Here is a 22,191-nt window from a genome sequence, read left to right on the forward strand (position 1 = left end):
GAACAGCTAGGCTGGTACGGACCAGAGAGAGGGCCTTCTCTGTTGTGGCCCCCACCCTCTGGAACTCCCTCCCTTTCGATCTCAGACATGCTCCCTCCCTGTCCAGCTATCGCCGAGCCTTGAAGACCTGGCTGTTCAGGCAGGCCTACAAGATTGGGACAGATTAATTTGTTACAACTGAATTAATGACTGGTTTTTTAGCTTAAAATTTGATTATGTTGATCTATATGTATTGTTTTTATTCTTGTTGTTCGTCGCCTAGAGTGTCCCTAACCCGGACAGATAGGTGGCTGAAAAAATAAAATTTATTATTATTATTCTAATTTCAATAAAATGGTTGAAGTCTCACTTCCATCTTTGCCTTCCATCTGATCAGGAGACCAAAGATCTCTGTACCCCAAGGAATACTGCACAAGCTCTAAAACCAAGACTTGGCTCAGTCAGGTAGCATGAAATTAGCATGAATTTAGATTGATTTCATTTTAAATCTGTGTGAGATTGTTGCCTTCCTTTTTCCAAAACAAACTTTTTATACTTGGATGTTAGGCTTTATTAGTTTTAAAATTAATTCCTCATGAAAACATTCCTGGTTATCAGGCTGAGAAGCTTCCAACACAGCTAGACAACCTAGGGTTTGCAAGGAAGTTCATCCAGTCAGGCAGCCTCTCGTAATTCATTTTTATGGAACCTTTCATCAAGGAGATCTAGCAATAAAAGAAAGTCTCCTCCACTCTATCACAGGCCTCATCCCCTCTCTGGTGATTCAGACCAGTGTGATGGAATGGTTCGAGTATCAGACTGGGACCTGGGAGACCAGGGTTCAAGTTCTCGCTTGGCCATGAAGCTCACTGGGTGACCTTGGGTCAATCACTGTCTCCTCACAGGCATGTTTCTACAACCCCTTGAGCTTCTTGGAGGAAAGGTGGGATAGAGGTGGAAATATAATAATAAAAAAATATAAAATCTCATTAGGATTTTGACAGGAAATTTGTTACGTTGCTATTGTAATAAATAATAGGGTGTTATTAATTCACTAATAGGCAAACAACCTTGCGGTTTAAGAATGTACCTGTAGCCAACAGATATTTCTATCAAACTTTAAAAAGCAGGGAAATTGGGCAGCTATAGTGAATGCACCAGAAGACCTGACCTCCTCTCTGAGATATTGTACTGCCCTACAGATTAGTCAAAATGCAAAGACAATTTGGGTTGGTCTTTCACAGTCCAATCCACTTGCTGTGTAGCTTGGAAGAATTTGGTAACGTGCCTCTGAGCATATGGTGAGTGGTGGCAACACCTGCCATCGCCAAAGGTGGAGAATTACATTTGTTGGTGTTCTTCTTACTTTCTTTTCTGTGTTACTATTGTTTCTACAGAGAATCTAACCTAGAAAATTATATTTCTCTCATTAATCATAGAAATCTGTCAAATTTCTTTTTATTAATTTCAAAGCCTTTTTATTGGTTGATGTCATATGATGGTGAAGATAGCCTTTTCTGTTTCAAACTGGAGGTTATGCTCTATTTTTATTTGGGGCGCATTAACAGCTGAATCTGAAACTGCAGTTTGATGTAAAATCAGACTGATTACAATATGTTGCTACTTCAGCAATGACTCTAGCTGTTGGAAAAACAAACTTAGCCTGCCCAAGATGCATGTTTTCAGCCTGCTATGCTTAAACTACTCCACTTAAGGAAAGGCGGACACGGTCAATTAAAAACATAGAGCACACCTAGAATTTTGCTAAAATATATTTCACCTCCCACTGTTTTATCTTGTGCAAAGTAAGACACTCCTCATGTCCATTGGAAACTATTCTGCAGAACAGTCAGTGCTATTATTCCACAATTGTTTTTGGAGCTTTTTTTTAGTGTTGCAAAGAGTTGCTGTAGTTCACATATTCACAGAAACAGAAGCAAAAGAGAATGATTTCCTATAGGAAACTTCACTAAAATTGCAAAGTAAATCAAACATATTTAAAGTGACTATCTGAACTATATCAACTGTTTTAATATTGTTGCTTCCTCCCTGCTAAAACAAGATCAGCACAGCACATGTCTTGTTTCTATTATTTGGCCTGATTGCAGGTGTTGCTACCACTCACCATATGCTCAGAGGCACATGTTACCAAATTCTTCCAAGCTATACAGCAAGTGGATTGGACTGTGAAAGACCAAACCAAATTGTCTTTGCATTTTGACAATTAGGGCAGTACAGTATCTCCTGCTCCCCTGGTGCATTCACTATAGCTGTCCAATTTCCCTGCTTTTAAACTTTGATAGACATATCTGTTGGCTATAGGTACATTCTTAAACCGCAAGATTTTTTTGCCTATTAGTGAATTTCTCTGCTTTTTAATCTGGGAGGTAAGAAATGGGATCCTGTGCAAGTTTGCTGAGAATGGATTGATCATTTGCATGCTTATTGAGTTCAGTGGGATTTACTCCCCTGCTTAGGGTAGGTGAAACTGACCACAGGTGATGGGGATGGAAGGAGGGGGATGGGTGCAAGCAGGAGGGGGCGGAGGAGGGTAGGTTTGATCATTTGCATGTTTATTGAGTTCAGTGGGATTTACTCCAATGCAATCATGCTTAGGGTAGGTAAAACTGACCATGGGGAGGGAAGTCTGGAGTGGGCAGGGGAGGAGGAAGCAGGAAAAGGGGAGGAGAGGAAGGAGGAGGCGGGAGGAGGGGAGGGGAGGTCTGATCATTTGCATGGTTATTGAGTTCAATGGGATTTACTCCCAACAATCATGGCTACAATATATAAAACTGACCATGGGGGAGGAGGAGGGGGAGGGAAAGAAGGGGGGAGGGGGGAGCAGAAGGAGTGGGAGGCGTGGGGAGATGGGTGAGGGAAGGGGCAAAAGGGACATGATGGGAGGAAGGAGAAGGGGAGGCCAGGTTTGATCATGTGCATACTTATTGAGTTCAATGGGATTTGCTCCCATGCAATCATGCTTGAAAATGAAATGGACTGCCTCCAAGTTGATTCTGACTTATGGCAACCCTATGAATAGGAAGTTCATGGTAAGCAGTATTCAGAGGTGGTTTACCATTGCCTTCTTCTGAGGCTGAGAGGCAATGACTGGCCCAAGATCACCCAGTGAGCTTCATGGCTGTGTGGGGATTTGAACCCTGGTCTCTGAGGTCATAGTCCTAGGATAGGTAAAACTGACCATGGGGGAGGATGAGGGGAAGGGAGGGGTGAAGGAAGGGAGAGGGAAGGGGCAAGAGGGAGGGGATAGAAGATGGAGGAGGGAGGGCAGGTTTGATCATTTGCATGCTTTTTGAGTTCAGTGGGATTTACTCCTGTGCAATCATGCTGATAGGTGAAACTGATGTGGGGGAGGGGGGAGGGGGAGGGGAGAAGATTGGGTGGGTGGGCACTAGGCAGAGGGGAAACCCCTTTCCTTTCCACATTGTGAACAGTATCATTCTTTTTCAGGGTTTCCCCCACCTTTTTATTCTATAGCAGACATATGTAGCCTCCCAACCAAACTTAAACCAATGCTGTCCCTGGCCACATCCACACCAGACCTTTACTTCACTTTAGGCAGTCATGGCTTCTCCCAAAGAATCCTGGGAAGTGTAGCTAGTGAAGGGTTCTGAGGGGTGCTAGCTCTGTTCCACTCACAGAGCTTTAATCAGACTGCCCACTGGAGCAGTGTCAGGGAAATAGAAGTCTCTCAGCAGCCTTCACAAACTACACTTTTCAGGAGTCTTTGGGAGAAGCCACGACTGTCTAAAGTGAAATAAAGGTCTGGTGTGGGTGTAGCCCCGATTAGCCAAGTGAAGCAGCTGTGAGTCTGACTTTTAGAATACTGACAGTTGGTTCTTACTGAGCTTGCCCGACATTATCACCGAGTTCAAGCCAAAATTTCTTAAATTAATTAAAAATCAGCCAGGCATTTTTTTAACTTTTAAACTGCAGAAGACAAAGGTCAGAGTATGGGGCAAGGTCAGTAGTAGGATTACAGGAACTCTGTGAACACGGCTGATTTTTAATTAATTTCAACAGATTATGAGAACTTCGAGAGAAAAAAGTCCAACAGTGGTCTGGTGTTTTTCTCTTTTTACACTTTGAACTCTCGATTCTCTGTTTTGTGTATCACCATGAAAATTTAGATGGTTGTTAAGCAAGCGTTTCTGAGTTCAGGAGTATAAGTTTTGTAAGGTTTTGTTTTGAAATGAGCTTATGGGAAGGATCAGAATGGCATGGGGAATATTTTCAATTTAACATTGCAGAATGCAAAAAATCCACACTGGCTATAGTATACAGCCACTCTTGTGGCTGCATAATTATGTCAGGATATTTTTAGGTCATCCTACACCCAATGATCTTAGGCCATGTTACTGTATTTTAAAACAACAATCCAGTCTAATCCAATTAAATAGAGGTGGCAAACATATGTCAAATCACAGCATAAATATCTAGCAGGTTAATATCCCATAAACACTCAGGCAAAAATTACAATTTTACAATTTTAAATCTCTTTGTTTCAGTTTATTTATTGTGATATTTTGTATTTCTGTATTTTTAATCTTTTGTACACCGCCCAGAGAGCTATTCACTATGGGCGGTTTAAAAATGAAATAAAATAAATAATAATAAATAAAAAGGCAGGTCTTAGCCTGGAACCAGAATATCATAACGGGGGAAGGGCATCATAGACAAGGCCGTATCCTGAGTCACCTCCCAATGTGTCACCCCCAGTGGTGGAACAATGAGAAGGGCCTCTTCCCCAGATCCAAGAACACAGGCAAACAGTTACAGAGAGGCATTCCTTCAGATATTTGGGTCACAAGTCATTTAGAGCTTTATAGGTCAATATTAGGACCTTAAATTCAGCAACAAATAGTCAGTCAATGAAGACTCAGTGTTACGTGATTCTTGTTGGCCACTGTGACACCCTTCCCTGATTCTCCCTGTCAGGTTCCTACCTGCTCGTGGCTACTGCCTGTCACTAGGCACCACCAGGGACTCCACCAGTACGGACTTTCCTTTTTTATGGTTTCTCTGTCCGCTCTAGCACAGACCTCACCAGATCCCCCTGCTAGGCAGCACCACCAGTCATGTCCTATAACCAGTATTCCCAGAGACTCTGCCTGAGTCTCTCTCAATCAGCTTACCTCTGTGACTGCGTGCTTAAGCTGTCCCAATCCCTTTGATCTATATAGAATGCATATAATTCTGGTTTGCTCTGGATACTTGTGGTGTTATATTCTTCCCTTCACCACTGTCACCAATTGTTACAGTTTCCCTTCAGCCTTGGTAAGTACCTTGCCCTCCCCTCTGGTCTGTATATTCCCCAGCCAAGGATCAGGCCTCCGGTAAACCAAAATAGTGTTTATTAAATATTAGAAATAACAAGATTACTTTATAAAGGCACATAAGCATATGGTTTCATCTATTCCTGTGCTACTTGTCTTAGTATTAATCCAAACTCCACACTCTCCCCACATCCACCAACTCTCCACACAATCTCCTCTCAAAAACCCCACCAAACACCTCTCAAACAACCCACTAACGTCCACCCAGATTCAACTGTCATTCTTCCTTTTATACGCTCAGCCATTCTAACACTCAGCCAATCATCCAGCATTCTACTGCTCATTTACTCCCCCCTCCTCTTTCATTCCACTTACCACATATCTTCTATACAAACAGCACTTACCATATATACATTAATACAAGAACATCACAGCCACCCCATTCAACATTCTCACAGCTACATTCTGCATTAATTGACCAGGCTGCCTTTAAAGACAATCCTACATAGAGTGCATTTCAGTAATCCAAATGGGACATTACAGGCCATAAGTCACTGTGGCTAGTGACTCCATGCCACCAAGGCTACTTGAGCCTTGTGACAAAGTTGGATCAACAAGAACCCCAGCCCTGCTCAGTTCCTGTCTGTGAAAAACACTCACTCACAGTACTTCTATCTTGTCAGTGTTGAACCTAAAGATAAATGTATGGCACATGAGGGAGCGAGGGAGGAGAGGGAAGAAAGGGAGACCTATGATTTTTAGCTACTCTCTGATATACCATTTTGGGTCAATGTACTGATGTCTCAGTGACGGATGACTATGTTGTGACTCAAAGCATTACTAGGTGAAGTTGATTTTCCTTGGTCATTCCATGCAGGCTTCTGGCCCAGTATCGTGGACCACTTTAGCTGTATTGTTAGTAGATCTTTCTCTTGAAATTGACAGAGGAAGTACACCACCATTGATTCATCCAGTGACTTTAGATAATTAAATCTGAAGGCCCAGATAGGAACTCAGGGCCTTGATCTACTGCGAATCCATTTCTTCAGTTTCACGTCTGTATCTGGGGACCTGTTCCAAGGTGTTCTGTGGCTGTGGTTCCCAAATCTTTTTCCCTCACAGACCACTTGAGAATAGCTGACCATTTAATGGTTTCTCTGCCTGTTGCAGTAATTATAACATTCTGCAAGATGCTGTATTAATTTTAATTGTATTTTTGTTTATTTCTTAAACTGCATTTTATTACAATTTGCATTCCATAGAATTCAGATTGTACTACAATCAGGGCCAGCATCAGGCATGACTGGGCTCTTGGGCACCAGCCTGCCCTGGGCCCATGGTGTCGTAGCCCAACTCGTTCATACAGGCAGCATGGGGCTAATAAGCCTGCCCACACATCCCATACCTCTCCTGTCCCTGTGAATGACCTGCACACGCCTGCCATCAACCAAGATGGCAGCAGGGGCATTAGCCCCTTAGGGAAGCCCCCATCGCCATCTTGGTTGATGGTAGGAATGCACGCATATCATCTATAGCAACAGGAGAGGTAAGTGAGGTGTGCTTGTAGGCTTACTGAAGCCCACACTGACTGTATCGGGGGTGCCTGGTCGTTCCTTCTTTGTGATCTGCAGCAGGGTTGAGAGCTGACCCAATGGGAGTGCTACCCTCCCACCCTAAGGAGAAGCTCTTCAGAGGCCCCTCTGAACTGCAGGGACCCTTGGCCGCCCTCTGACATCAACCCTGACTACAATAAAATACAGTATAAGAAATAAAAGCAGCAATAAAAATACAATTAAAAATAATTCAGAATATTTAATGCAGATGTGCCATGGACCACCTGAATGAAGCTTGCAGACTAGTTTGGGAACCCCTGGTTCTATGGGATTCTATTTCTCCTGTTTTAATGTTTACATGATGTCTATATTTTTTCTGAACAGGACAGATGTAGCAATTTGACCTTTACTAATTTCATACATTAATAACTGGAATTCAATCTATGCCAGGCTGCTCCTGCAGGCAGTACAGAAAATGCAGCTGATACAGAATACTAGGACTCACCTCCCAAAAGGAAGTCACCTTCTCTTCTACACATGAAAATCTATTACAACCATTGCTGCCCTGGGCTTCCATTGAGAGGAAGGATGGGATCTGAATCAAATAAATAAATAGTTTCGTCTGTGGCAGAAACTGCCTATTTATTTCGAGAGCAAATTCAAGATACTGGTTATTGCTCAGTAAAGGATACCTGAACATCCTTTCTCCCATGTAAATCTTTGGAAACATTAATATAATCCTACCGAGATATACTTGCAAGCAAGCCCACTGAACTCAGGATTTTACAGTAAAACATATTTGGATTAGATGCAAATCTGTTAAGGCCTGGAGCAGGTCTTTGTACAACTCCCTTAATTTGGAACTCTTCTCTGAGGAAGGTCTAATTTAATGTGATACCTGAGGCTTTAACTGAACGAAGGGAAAGACCTCCTTCTGCCAGGGGCCTTGAATGGATTAGTCTTGAATAATCCTTACATGACTTTGGTAGATGGTAGATCCTGTTAATTTTTTATTTTTACATCGAATAAATGTTTAATACATTTTAAATAACACTGGTTATAAAGGGAAGGTAGTAAGACTCCAGTTGGCAAAGCACTACAAAGATGTAAGGTAAGTATTATAGTAAAACAGATTTGGAACATGGGAAGCTGGTCCATTTAGCTCGGTATTGTCTGGTAGTAGTTCTCCAGGATTTCTGAAGGGGTGTCTCCCAGCCCTACCTGAGATGGTGAAGATGTATCCTGGAACCTTCTACATGCAAAGCAGGTGCTCTACCACAGAGGTGCAACCCTTCCCTTTGATCATATTGTTAAAATAAATTAAGGCTGCAATCCAATACACACTTATCTGGGAGTAAGTCCCATTGAACCTAAAGGAGCCTACTTCTGAGTAGACATGTACTGGATTGCAGCCTAAGCTGCTTATTCTTTTGTTGTCACACACCCGTCCTCTATCTCTTGGTAGGCTACTGCCTTCAAACTTCTCAACCACAAAAACGAACACATTGCATCTCTTAATTTTAAGATTTTTTAAAAAAATCTAAGACTGTTCTTTGCATGTTAAGTGCTCAATCTGCAAGTGCTGTACTGCTTCCACTTTCTGAAAAATAATAAAAAGTTTCATAGAATATCACCACACTGGTAATTCTACATTCAAACTCCACAGAACTGATGACATTATAACCAAGTAACCAATGACTTAAATTGAAGAAGCACTAATTAGTGAAAAAATGGCAATTTCTAGCATAACTTTTTAATAGCAATCTTCGATCCACACTCTCTAGTTTAAGATTTCAATTTCTGTTCAATTTCAATTGCACTATTAACTTAGAAGTTTATATAAAAAGCTTATACAAAAAGATAGTAATGAAGTTCTAATGGTTATATAGAAAGAATTGATAACTAGGTGCACAGCTTGGAAAAGTTACTTTTTTTGAACTACAACTCCCATCAGCCCAGTCCAGTCCAGTGGCTATGCTGGCTGGGGCTGATGGGAGTTGTAGTTTAAAGTAACTTTTCCAAGCTCTGAACTGTAGGTGCTATAGGCTTTGATTAGATTATGTTATTGCACCCCAGTCTAGCAAAGCAGATGCATGCACTATCTATATAGCTGATGCAAATAAAACACATATCTTGTGTGCATCCCCATCATGATGCTCAGACAGTTCTCATAGAAGCCACATATGGCTTTAAATGCAGATGAAAACACATTCCTATCTAGGAATGGCTTGGGTCGTGGATTTTACAGCCGATAAGAGTCTGGGATTCCTAATACACTGTGCTTAATTCCCATTTAGAAAAGGTTCTGGAGAGAACACCAAAAAGTTTTGATTTTTTATAATATTTTATATTACATTTTTATTTTGCAAGAAAATAAATTATACAACTTAAAAAATAAAATCCAAAGATTAAGCAGTACATCAAAATATTTCAGCCGGACTGCTATACAAGAAAAAACTGCTACCAGTCAAAATTGTACAGCATTATCTCAGCTCAGTATGTAGTGGCACACATTCAAAACTGTAAATAACCATATGTAGATAGATATTACAACCTAGGAAACTCAAGTTTGCACTGCACTCCAGGCTACATATCGTCTATTGACAGGAAAGCTCTCATGTACTGTTCACAAATATGACCTAGAATTTACAAAGATAGGGTCCCAGCCAGTTCCATGAAAATAGAAAATAGTTTTGCATTTAAGATACCAAATCTTTTCATGAAGCTATCAAATATTTCTCTCAGCTGTATTTTTAAAATGTGTACCTTTTACAACAGATAGTGTAATGCAAATAAATCCAAAGTGTTTGACTAATCAGACCATACTACTTTTTTTTCAAAAGGGGAAAGCCACCACTAAAACTCAAGTTCAACTACACTATGCCCAACAACAGATTTAAACAAATAGGAAGAAAACAAGGGATACCAGTGGGATAATAGGGGGGAAATGGAAGACTTTAAAATTAAGTGTGTGACCCTCTTAAGGTGTGACAAAAAGTATTTTTATAACTATGTTTAAAATCAATGCAACCTACATTTTTTTCACATCTAGAGTATTACTTAAATCAAACCACAATGGCAGTGCTTGTGACAACACATTTTTCAGAAGCAGCACCTCTTTATGCTAGGAGGTCTTTGGAGAAAAATATCCAAAGCTAAAAATCAGCTTTAAAAGTGCTATGTTGTCATATTGCAATGACTAATAATTCAAACTATTTTTAGATTTGGATGTTTTCCTATTTCTGCATACATTTTTAAACCAGTTTGTTTCTCAGTTCCTGACAACCTCAGCCTTAAGGGCATTTTGGTGAAAGTGCCCTGACAAAGAATGCTAAGTGTGATTCTGCAGTTGTAAGGAAATTGCTGGTGTGATTTTTTAGAGTCAAGTGTTTTACATGACATCCTCATCCAATGTACACAAAAAGAAAAAAATTGAATGTTATAGGCACGTTGTCCATTGTAATTCCCGTAGCCCTAAAAATCATTTAGGTAGCTTGTGTATGAAATAACCATAAGAGATGCAGACACAATGAGCACATAGTGTTTTTGCTACTATGTAAATGAGCAAGACATACTCTCATTGGCAAGATCCAAAAAGCCCCATGTGTTCCTAAAGTGCTTCAGCAAGTGAATGAGGGTGTTTTGTTTTTTGGCAGTTTCCTTTTTGAAGTGCAGCCCCTTGCGCTGCATTGGATGACTTACTCTTCAAGGGTAGCAAGGGGCAGATGGGGGGGGGTAGTTCTGAAATCACAAATGAAGTCCATGGTGGTCATTTAGATCTAGCCCCAAATTGCAACCTTCAAAATTATTTGCACTGCTAGGAACTGAAAAAGGAAACGGGGTAATTTTGACAGTCAGGCTGCTAGTGTTTGAACAGTACAAAAAAATTAAATATGAGGTTTAGAGCTGGTTTTGTATTCAGTATGTCATGCCTACTCCCTCCAATACAAATTAATGGGAAACATACAATTCAAAAGCACTCTTATCGAAGATATATGTACATACATTTAAAAAAATCTTTACCTGCCTTTTTCTATCCATTTCTAAATGAACTTCTAAATCAAATGCAGAGTTCTAGAAACCCTGCAGCATGTACAAAAGACATCTGGGGGACCAATTTTAGTGCTCTTTCCTTTTAAACTATGAGTGTTTGGTAAATAAGTAAAACTTTTTTTCTTATCCACAAAATTTTGAGACTGAAATTCAACCATTCTATGTTAACTTTGATGTGAACACTTTAAAAATATTATCCTGTGATCTACAGTAGAAAATGCACACACAAGTACAGAAAGTGAGATTTTAAATCACTGCCCTATTTTCATTTCTCACCTTTGCATTTCCACGGAGGTTTGTTGGTTTCCGGCATGTAAAAGCATACATAGTTTCTCACTCTGCTGGTATGTTATGTTCACTTAAGGGCACATTACCCATCTCTGTGTGTGCACAGGTAATAAACCTTTGGAGCCCTATTTTATGTAAAAAGAGCAGCCCTTTCCAAATTTACTCTGCCCACACAACAATCTGTTATTTTACTTTCCAACCTAAAAGTAGCAACTTTTAAGATTATTATGCATAATTATTAATCCCCGGAGGGCTAGACAGCTGATCTAGGCTGCTAAAATGTCAGACAGTTTTGCAACATTCCTTTCTTCAGGCATAAAATTTAGGAATGGGGCACAAATAAAAGACAACTGCTTTATCTCCATTAGGTAACATTTTTTCCACACTGGTAGTGCTGAGGCTACCAACAGGAACCCAGTTCATAATGGACATTTTAGAACACCTGGAGACTGTAGAAAGTTGGCAGTTAACTCAGGAAAGGGTAAAGGGTAAAGGAGACTAACTAGCATTTCTCTTAATCTGTGATGTGGTATGGCAGTTCCCTTGCCTTCAGTAAAGCAGACTTTACCCTTAAGACTCAATGTGCATTGCTTTGCTTCTTTAAATCTGAGGCAGCTTTTTATCAAGGGTAAGGGGAGGGGAAATGGGCATATCCCACCAGTGGGTCCTCCCACACACTGAAGCAAACAGAGGGTGGTGGCAGCATGTTTTGTTTGTTTGAATAGCATGATAACCTTCTAAGAAGATTTGTGTCAATTTATCAACATATACACAAGGTCAAAGAATTGTCTTCTTCCACACAACTGTTGTTTTTTCCAGAGAAGAATTGTATTTAAAAATGTAACAGAGATTTTCAAATAAATAATCAAAGGAAGAAATATATAGGGATTGTCGAAATGTTAATTCCTATTTTGGAGAAGTTGTGCACTGGCTCTTTTTAATGCATTCAGATTTATGCAAGCATACTAGAACAGTGAATACAAATATTAAATGTACAAAAAAATACACTTAATATTTCATTTCATTTCACCATAAACAGATCCATCCATGAAAATACAGTTCTTAAGGGTGAAGCCATAATCAAGAGAAAGCAACACCTATTTTTTTTAAAGGAGGAACAAATGTTTTCCCAAGTTCTGCAAAGAAAAGTGATGGATATATCCTGCTTAACATCACTTGTGTCTCAGTATCCAAATCCAGTTGTTATACTGAAGCACTTGCTTGAGCCCACAGAGAAATATCTTCAGCTGTGATGTTATTTGTGTCTTGCTCAAATAATATACATAAAAAGGGATCAAAACAAGGCCGTTGATCCAAAGCACAAAGTGTGAAGTGCTACATCTAGTCCTATTAGCTGCTTTCTTAAAAAATATGACAACTAACAGCAGTTCCTCAGTGCATGGATATTGAAGATACTTTCCTTGTGCAAAGTATTGTTCATCTGGAAACCCCAAATCTGTTATTTTCCAGGTGGGTGCAACTCAAATCTAAAAAAATCTCACAACAGGCTTTTCATGAATGCAAAGTTTCCCCACAAAAACAGCATGCTGTTAAAAATGTGTGCAACATGAAGGGAACACCATCATGCTAGCTGAAAAAAAGGTTGGCAAAACAAAGTCCTCTGGAAAGGTAAGGCAGGGATTTGAATACGTAATACAAGTCAAACAAGTCCTTTCTCAGCACAGTTCCTTTTCTTATAGTTGTCTGCCCAAACCACCTTCAATGCACATTTTCTTGGCATCTTCCAGTAAGAAAGTCTTCAAGCTATGCCATGTATATAAAAGTGTTGATATCCGATTCATCTCTTCTGATATACTTGTGTTCTATAAGCCATTCAATCTGCTCTTTTATCATTTTTTTTTGCGGCAAGAACATGTTTTTTAATATCTCTACTAGTTCAGTTTGAAGCTGAGCATTAGTAATTTTCTTCCTCATTTTCATTATTTGGATGATAGCCTCCTAGGCAAGGGGGGAAAAGGAACAACACCACTTTGGATATGTGTTTTACAAAACTAGCAAACAATTTGAGTTAGCTGTTTAGTACAGCAGTTAAGATAGTTAATTTCACAAGCATCACTTTGTATTTTATGATGGGAATCTGAAAACTAGAATCACCTGTTATGTAACTGAAAATGTGCAGACAAGAAATATCTCCCATGGACAGCCAGCTTAGATGAAGACACACCCCACTTTAGATCTGTACTTTTCCGCTTAGTTGCGCCCACATGGATTGCTTTAGCAACATAGTTAGCAATCATTTGTTTATTTTTATTTAAAAGCATTTCTAAACCACTTTAGTATTTAAAAATCTCTAAGCAGTATACAAAAATACAACATAAAAGCAACAAGACAGTATAATAAACAGAATTCTTGCAGGTGATATGCCTTAAGCAATATCCGATGCTGCCTTCAGAGTTGCTAGACACAATCACAGTAACCCACGAAATGAAATCTTTTTTTTTTTTTAACCAAGACAGGAAGCACCACAGGAAAAGTTGCAACCATGCTGAGTGAAGATCAAACTAACTTGTATTTTTATATCATAAAAGCCTACTGATTTTTAAAAGTTGCACAGATGCAAGTAACACCTGAGGGCAATTTTTGAGAAGAATACTTAGCCTCTAAGCATATGATACAATAGACAGCGCAAGTTATGAATTTTCAGCTAAAAGATTTGAGAATAAGATTATCACCATTCATCCTCATATGAGTTGTTGGGCATGGGGCTGAACATTGCATAAATGCCATTGCACGGAAGCCAGGAGTTTGAAACTATCAATGTATGGCCATACAGGAGAGAAGGAATACAGATACTAAATAAAGCATGCACACTGCCAGTTCAGCAGCAGTGCGTGCACTTTCCCAAGGCATTTGAACTCATCACACACAGATGTCTGCGAGGGTGACTATATAAATCAGCCTATAGTGTCAGTGTGGCTCTACAGGACTAAATAGTGTTAACAACACTTTTATGAATGAATGTCTACCTTGCTGCCAAAGCCTCAGGCCTTACATCCCCCCTCCCCCCAAAAAGCCCCTGTTAGCAAAGGTAATGCTTTCTGGAGGCACTGGAGTGTGGTGGGCTTGGCAGTTTCTACTAATAGGGATTGCAAGCTTGCATATAATTCCCCTTCAATCTCACTCATTTTAGTATGTGGCTGTAAAGTCATTCGGTTATACTCAGTGGACACCCATTCAGCAGTTTGGGGTAGACAATGTGTGTGGTCAACATATAAAGAAGCATCTAGCTCAGGCCTGTCTCCCTGACTAGCAATGGATCTCAGGCAAGAGATTTTTCTTAGTACTACCATCTAAGATCCAGAGATGCTAAGGAATGAATCTGGGAACTTCTGCCTGCAAACCATAGGCTCCATCACCGAGGTACTGCTCTCCCCTGTGGTGTATTCGCTGTAGCGATCAGGGCTGCATATATTCTGTTAAAAATGAATTCTGCGCTCAAACAATCCAAATCCTGCATCCTGCACAAATTACACGTAAATTGGGTTAGTTTGCATCTTCTCTCTCTATAATCTTTTCTGGCTTTCCTGGTCATGGGAGGGGGAGGGACACTGAAGCACCAACCCAAACCATTGAAAGGCCTTATTTCAACCACTCTTCCAGCTTCTGAAACTTCAGCAAGCGCTGATCACTCTCTTCCAAACATATATTAGTATGGCAAGAACATTTGCTTTTTATTATTAAAAATGAAAGCAGCTAAATTTGACATCCCGTATCACCATTTGTGCTCCAATGGAATTGCATCACACACACAGCCCTAGTCACGACAAATGCATGGCAATTTTGCAACTCTCTCCCTGCCCCTGTGTTGTAAATATGGAAATTGCTTCTGTTGGTGTTGCTCATCTTGACCTTGTGCCCATGTAATTTGGTCCAGAACAAACTTTTAATCCGCCTGCATTGTGGAGACCTTTTGATCACCAAGTCAGATAGTTAAACATGAACCTCCACATCCTATAATGACAGTTCTACACTTCGTTAATTAGTTAGATACACTGTAAAAAAGGCAAAACGCGCTGTCAGATACACAGAGATCACATTAACTTCCAGTGGTTTAAAAATAGATCACATGACCAAACAGTTAGAAAACTGCACCAAAGTCAGTAAGTTACACTGGGCTAACATACCTGGGTCCGTAATATTCTTAACTGGACTATCCCTTCATTTTCTTCTTCTCGCATTCTCTCTGTAGTTAGTTGCAGTCTACCAATTAGGTTTATCTTACCTCTCTTTTGAACTTTAGCATTTTTTCTGAAAGAATTAAAAATGAGATGAAGCAAAAGATACAGGATATGCAAGATGCTGCCATTTACTTCTTAGCCCTAACCAGCAGAGGCTCTCCAAGGTCTCAAGCAAAGCTGTTTCTGAGCCCTAATGCTCAAGAACCTTCAACTAGAGACACTGGGGATTCTGAATCTGGACCTTCTGAACTAAGAACATGTGATCTACCACTTTAAATAATATAACAAAATACTTGACCTTTATGTAGTGCTTTTTCAAAGTGCAGATGTTTATACAAGATGAATGGATAATGTTAGATGGGCTGAAATTATCAATATTGCAGATGGGCTGCTGGGCCTAGGAATGAGAGAGTGTGTCTTACCTTAAGGCTACCTAGTGAGTTCATGGCAGAAGTGAAATTCAGAGGACTTCCCAATTCATAGTGCAATCTGTTAGACACACCAGTTCACACAAGCCTTCTTAATCTGCTACTCCAAAACACACATGACTATATTACATAAGAGAGGAATCAAAACAGCATTGCTGCTGGGCAAATGTTGCTGTGGATGCTCAGTTGGCATCAGTGGAGACTGTGCATCAGCAGCGCTTGGTGGATTTGGGCCACTTTAGCATTATATGAGTGTAACCTATAGAAAACCCAGTCATGCTTAAATCCAGTGGAAATCAATGGGATGTATGCATTTATCTGTGACTATTTCTAGATTCGGGGTTGAATCCAACATTGTCTGTGCCTGAGCAGAATGCACTTCTACTTATGCAGCAGGAATTCACCTTCCTCTCTTCCACTCTGCAGCCCTTCACATACCCTCAAAACCTACTCCAGAGGGTTGGGGGACCCTCTGGAGTAGATTCTGGAGGCACATGGGTGAGCCTTCAGTGGGAAGGAGATGAGTGGAAATGATATTGTGCAATTTTGGATTCTGCCCTAGGCATGTAACATCTGAGGGATACTTTTACATTCCCATTAACTCAAGGGGGCCACATTGCTACGTTAATTATAGAAAAGAACTGTCAATGCTGCATCTTACATGTTCAGCTGATCAAATCTCGGCTTAATGAACTACAATATGAATGAGATTCAGCCATCTGCATGAGGCTGCTTTCCTTGTACCTTTGCACAAGCAGTGAAACAAGCCAGGAAACTGCAGTTAACACAAGCCAGAATGTGATGCCACAGTTTAAAGTTGGATTCCATATCCTGGCTTGTTTGGAAGCTATTAACCATATTTTCTCAGTCTGGATGTAATGGGAAGCTACAGTGAACAGCAGGTTCCTGACTTGTTTTCCCATTCGCATGAAGTGAAAAGCAAAGCAGACATGTGGGGGTGCACAAAACTAATTCACATATATCTTCAGACTGTTGAGAAGAGATTTGATTGTCCAAATGTGGCCAATTTGACTGCAACACACTTGGTTTTTACCAACCCATCATACTGAACTAGTACATTTAAAGACCTATAACAGAGCAATCAACCACATCACCCTTCAGATCATGTGCAAAGTGCCTTTGCCTCATCACTGGCAGTCTGTTCCCACATTCATCTTCTCTGATCGAAAGGGTTTAATTACCTCAAGCATCAAACTTCAGAATTTTTTTCTCCACAAAAATGTCAAAGCTCAGGTATCTATAGCATTCCTTAACCAAATCATGGGAGCCTAGTTGTCTCTTCCCAATAAAAATGTCACCCCTCAAATAAATAAGTGTTCTTTCATAACATCTTCCAGGCATCCCTAAATCCACTCACTAGCAGCAAGTGCCCCAGCTCTGAATGAAGGAAGGAAGATGCTCAGCCGCACGCATTCCCTCTCCCAAGCTCTTACTTGTGCTGGATTTTGCAAAAAGTAATGCTTGGCAGGAGTTAGGGGAAGGAAGGTGATAGCAAACAGGAGCAGAGACTGGCTCACAATCCAAGCCAATATTTGTGAGTCACTTACATCCTCACTATAAGTACCCCACTGTACCCTACCACCATCGCATTTGTCTCAACAACGATCATGACCTCAAATCAAGCTTGTTGTTCCTTCTGCCCCTCACCTTTGCTAGCTCACACCAGGCTCTTTCCCATTTCTTGCATTATGCTGTTTCACACTTGCCTTATCCTGTGCCACTATCAGTTCTCAGTTGAAAACCTGCACCTTGGCTGCCTATTATCGTCACTCTGCCCACCGTACCTTATTCAAATCAGCTGGAATTCCCTGGCCCTGTTCAGTACCTTCAATTCCCTGCACAGGAAGCCACAAAAACACAAGCTTAAGGGAATGTCAGAAGCAGTATGCCTCTGAATACTATTTGCTGGGAATCGCAGATGGAAAGAGCAATGTTGCATTCAGGTTCTGCTTGCAGGCTACCCATGGGTACCTGGCTGGCCACTGTGGCCTTTGTCCTGATACAGGAGGACTTGTTTTATGTATTTCTCCAATAAAGGGGGAGGGGAGCTGCAGGGCAGTTTGCTACTGCAACAAGCAAAACTGTGCCTCCATTGGTGAATGTGCATGCTTGCTACTGAAAGAGATCCATGTACCCATACCTGTTTGGGAAACTTGAGGTATCGACTGCTGGTGAAAACAGTGGTCAGGTTAACATCCTCTTCCAAACAGTCCAGCTGTTCCCTCCAGCACCTCTTTAAAGTCCTAGCTGGCAGCCAGCATGGCCAGACCTCAGAGGTGCCTCACAGGCAAGCAAAACTAGCCAGGTAAAGGCAAGCAATGGGCCACACTCAATGCATTATTGGAATTCCCAAGGGATAAAAATACTGCAGGAGGGGGATGCAGACGTTACATGGGCTGTATGTTGTCTAGGTCTGTTCTGTGCTACATGCACTTATTTTTGCAAAAGCACGGTACTTGCGAGGTCCATTAACTCTCTAGAAAAACATACGCAAAGTTATTTTTTAACTCGCATCAAAGAGAACTGTAAAGTTTTTCATTTAAAAAAAAAGAATTGAAAAGGTATTTCAAAAATCCTGACCGAGAGGAAGGACTTGGTAAAATACGTTTGCCCAAGACAATGAAAAACTTCAGGAATGAAAACATCTGAATTTCTGCCCATAAGTGCAATATAACAAGCGACAACATTTGAACACGATAGACCAATGACAAAACATTAACTCTCAATTATAGTTGAGATCAACTGTTAAAAAAACCAAAATGTCAACTATTTTAAGTTTTATTCTGATATGATCCATTGCAGAAATAACCTTTAAGTAAAGTTGGACCAACATTTCTCTCTCATATTCTATGAAATGTTTAGGAAACAAACCAGTGCTACATCTTACATTAAGCTGAACTCCTGGTTCACTGAGAAGAGGGTTCCTTCTGTAAAGTCTTTGGGTGAATTGACTTGAGGTTCATATAACAAAACCTGACGTTTCAACTTTGGAAATGCTACAAGAGACTGTTGAGAAGAAGAGAGAGAGAAACACCATGAAAACAAGCAATCAGACAAAATCAAGCAGTATTTTGTCATGCTGTTTACTATATATTAACTCAGGGGCAATCCTTTGTTTTTACCAGCTGTTAAGAACATAAGAACATAAGAAGAGCCTGCTGGATCAGGCCAGTGGCCCATCTAGTCCAGCATCCTGTTCTCACAGTGGCCAACCAGGTGCCTGGGGGAAGCCCGCAAGCAGGACCCCAGTGCAAGAACACTCTCCCCTCCTGAGGCTTCCGGCAACTGGTTTTCAGAAGTATGCTGCCTCTGACTAGGGTGGCAGAGCACAGCCATCATGGCTAGTAGCCATTGATAGCCCTGTCCTCCATGAATTTGTCTAATCTTCTTTTAAAGCCATCCAAGCTGGTGGCCATTACTGCATCTTGTGGGAGCAAATTCCATAGTTTAACTATGCGCTGAGTAAAGATGGAACCCTCCTTATACATATTTCCATAACATGCAAAGCAAATGTTAACTACAAAAAACTGGAAATACTATTAATACAGTTGTCCTTAATTCTTTAACAATACCCTTAGGAAAAAGAAGATGGAAAGTGGAAGACTCATTCTTGCACCAAACAGTTATTTAAAACGTATGGGTTTTATCCAACTATGCTACTCAGCTGATAAAACTTCCAGTAAGATTTGCTTCTGTCACTGAAACAGGGAGGGAAGCAGGTTTAGGGAATGATTTCCCCTCCCTCTTCTACAGCCCCTAAGTCTACTCTGGAGGTCCCCCCAACCCTCTGGAGCAGATTTAGGAGTGATCCGGGGAGGGGGGATACAAAAACAGAGAAAATCACCAAAAAATTGCTTCCCTCCCTTACTGCCATTGGATAAAACTTTTTTTTGTAACTTTGGGATACAGTAGGGCCCCACTCATACAGCAGGTTATGTTCCAGGCCCCCACCAAAAAGCGAAACTGCCGGAAAGTGGGGCCCTACTGTATTCCAGCTGCCGCACTCCAGCTGACAGCGATCAGCTGTAGCGCACAAGCTCCCCACACTACAGCTGATCGGTGTCAGCTGGAGAGTGGCGGCTGAAGCTCCCCGCGCTACAGCTGATCGCCCCGCTGGTGCCACCATATTAACAGAACGCTAAAAAGTGGGGCACCGAAAAGTGGGGCCCTCCTGTATTGTGAAACAAAAGGTTTACAAAGTAACAATGAAAGGTCTGTTGCCATTAGGATATCTGTATGGTGTATAAGCAGGGTGGGCAAAAAATGACATTTCACTCAAACATGTTGAATGTTTCAGCACACTTAAGTAAATTAGATAATCAAGGATTATCAATACCTTAGCACAGTCATTAACCAAAATGGAGACAATAGTTAAGAAATCAGAAGAAAGCTAGGAGTGGGAAGGGCAGCTATGAGAGAACTAGAAAAGGTCCTCAAATGCAAAGTTGTATAGTAGGGCCCCACTCATACGGCAGGTTACATTCCAGGCCTCCGCCGAAAAGCAAAAACTGCCAGAAAGTGGGGCCCTACTGTATTTCAGCCGCCGCACTCTAGCTGACAGCGATCAGCTGTAGCACAGGAGCTCCAGCCGCCGCACTCCAGCTGACAGCGATCAGCTGTAGCACAGGAGCTCCCTGCGCTACAGCTGATCGCGCACTACAGCTGATCACCCCGCTGGAGCCACCATATTAGCGGAACGCCAAAAAGCAGGGCACAAAAAGCGGGGGCCCTACTGTATTATTGAACACTAAAGTCAGGATCATTCAGACCATGGTATTCCCAATCTCTATGTATGGATGTGAAAGTTGGACAGTGAAAAAAGCAGGTAAGAGACAAATCAACTCATCTGAAATGTGGTGTTGGAGGAGAGCTTTGCGCATATCATGGACTGAGAAAAAGACCAATAATTGGGTGTTAGAACCAATTAAACAAGAACTATCACTAGAATCTAAAATGATGAAACTGAGGTTATCATACTTTGGACACATAATGACATGATTCACTAGAAAAGACAATAATGCTGGGAAAAAACAGAAAGGAGTAGAAAAAGAGGAAGGCCAAACAAGAGATGGATTGATTGCATAAACTAGGAAGCCACAGACCTGAACTAACAAGATCTGAACAGGGTGGTTCATGACAGGTGCTATTAGAGGTCACCGATTCATAGGGTTGCCATAAGTCATAATCGACTTGAAGGCACATAACAACTAGGAAATTAGAAAGCTTTTTCTATGAATCACTTTGCGGGATATACAACTGCCCAGTTTGGGAGGAATCAATCCTAACTGAATGTCACCTTCTTGAATGAAAAAAACACTGCAATAATTTATCTGACTACTGAAAACTGCTTCAATATTTTGCAAGTATAAGCAAGGTATTGTGAAGCAATGACAGTGGTATAGCACATGCTTTATATTCAGAAGCTCAAAGGTTCAATCCCTAGCATCTCCAGTTAAAAAGATCAGATGAGGTGACAGGAAAATCTAGATAGCCACAGAGCACAGAAATTGGCTAGATGGATAAGCTTCCTATGTTCAATAAAAAACATGCTCTAAATATTTTAGAAGCAGATTTGTAAGTTATGAATCTAATATTGATAAGCCTTTTTAAAACGTCTCAAGAAGATTTTATGTGAAATGCCTTACAGAGAATACTCTTGATGAAATGAGGGTTTTTCATTCTCTCATCCCAACAGATTACCTAATGCAACCATTTTCAATATGGAGTGAAAAACACTGTATAGTGTTTAGAAAAGAGTTAGAAAAGTTAGCTTCTACATACCCAACTTGAAGAAATTAATCAAAGAAAAGAGAATTAAAATCAGAGTGAATGTGAAAAGTAGATGAGATCTGTATATCTGAACTTACTTTTTCTTGAACCATGATTACAAAAGCAATCATAAGATTCCATACACACACAAAAAAAAACCCTGAAGAAAAGTCCATCTCCAACATTACAGAGCCAACATTACTTTGCAATTTCTAATCTTGTTTAGCTACTAGCTGCTTTGGACAAAGACATGTGAATCACCATCAGTAATTCTAAGCACAAAAAGGCAATATAACTAGACGTATGGTAATTCTTAAAGTTTAACAACATTCACAAATGCAGTATGCTCTCTCAACTCCCCATTAACGATAGACCAATAGCACAGTGGTAAGTAAACAGGAGAGGGAGGGAGGCAACCGTTGATCTCAGCTGCACTAGCTGGACTATTCTGTCCCATCACAGAGCCTACAGACACCAACAGCACTGTTTTGAGATTAGCTTTATTGTGATTTATTAATGTATTTTGTTTTTACCTGTCAGCCACCTAAGAAAGATGTATATCCTTAATGGAGGAACATAATAAATATATTTAACTTGATTAAAAGTG

At 40.6% G+C, this 22,191-nt stretch overlaps 1 protein-coding gene across 4 annotated transcripts in view; it reads right to left on the reverse strand.

Annotated features, from left to right (window-relative positions):
* Positions 1 to 9,151: 9,151 nt before the first annotated feature.
* The window catches only part of CUL5 (cullin 5), a 57,983-nt gene continuing 44,943 nt past the window's right edge, over positions 9,152 to 22,191 (reverse strand). For all 4 annotated transcript variants that reach the window (XM_061628663.1, XM_061628664.1, XM_061628667.1 and 1 more), the window contains 3 exons: positions 18,703 to 18,821; positions 15,313 to 15,436; positions 9,152 to 13,126 (listed from right to left, as the gene is read on the reverse strand). In XM_061628663.1, coding sequence (XP_061484647.1) covers positions 12,932 to 13,126; positions 15,313 to 15,436; positions 18,703 to 18,821 — 438 coding nt within the window. In that variant the 3' untranslated portion in view covers positions 9,152 to 12,931. The remainder of the gene's footprint in view (positions 13,127 to 15,312; positions 15,437 to 18,702; positions 18,822 to 22,191) is intronic.

Source organism: Rhineura floridana, chromosome 5, assembly GCF_030035675.1.
Source record: "Rhineura floridana isolate rRhiFlo1 chromosome 5, rRhiFlo1.hap2, whole genome shotgun sequence".
Lineage (NCBI taxonomy): Eukaryota > Metazoa > Chordata > Lepidosauria > Squamata > Rhineuridae > Rhineura > Rhineura floridana.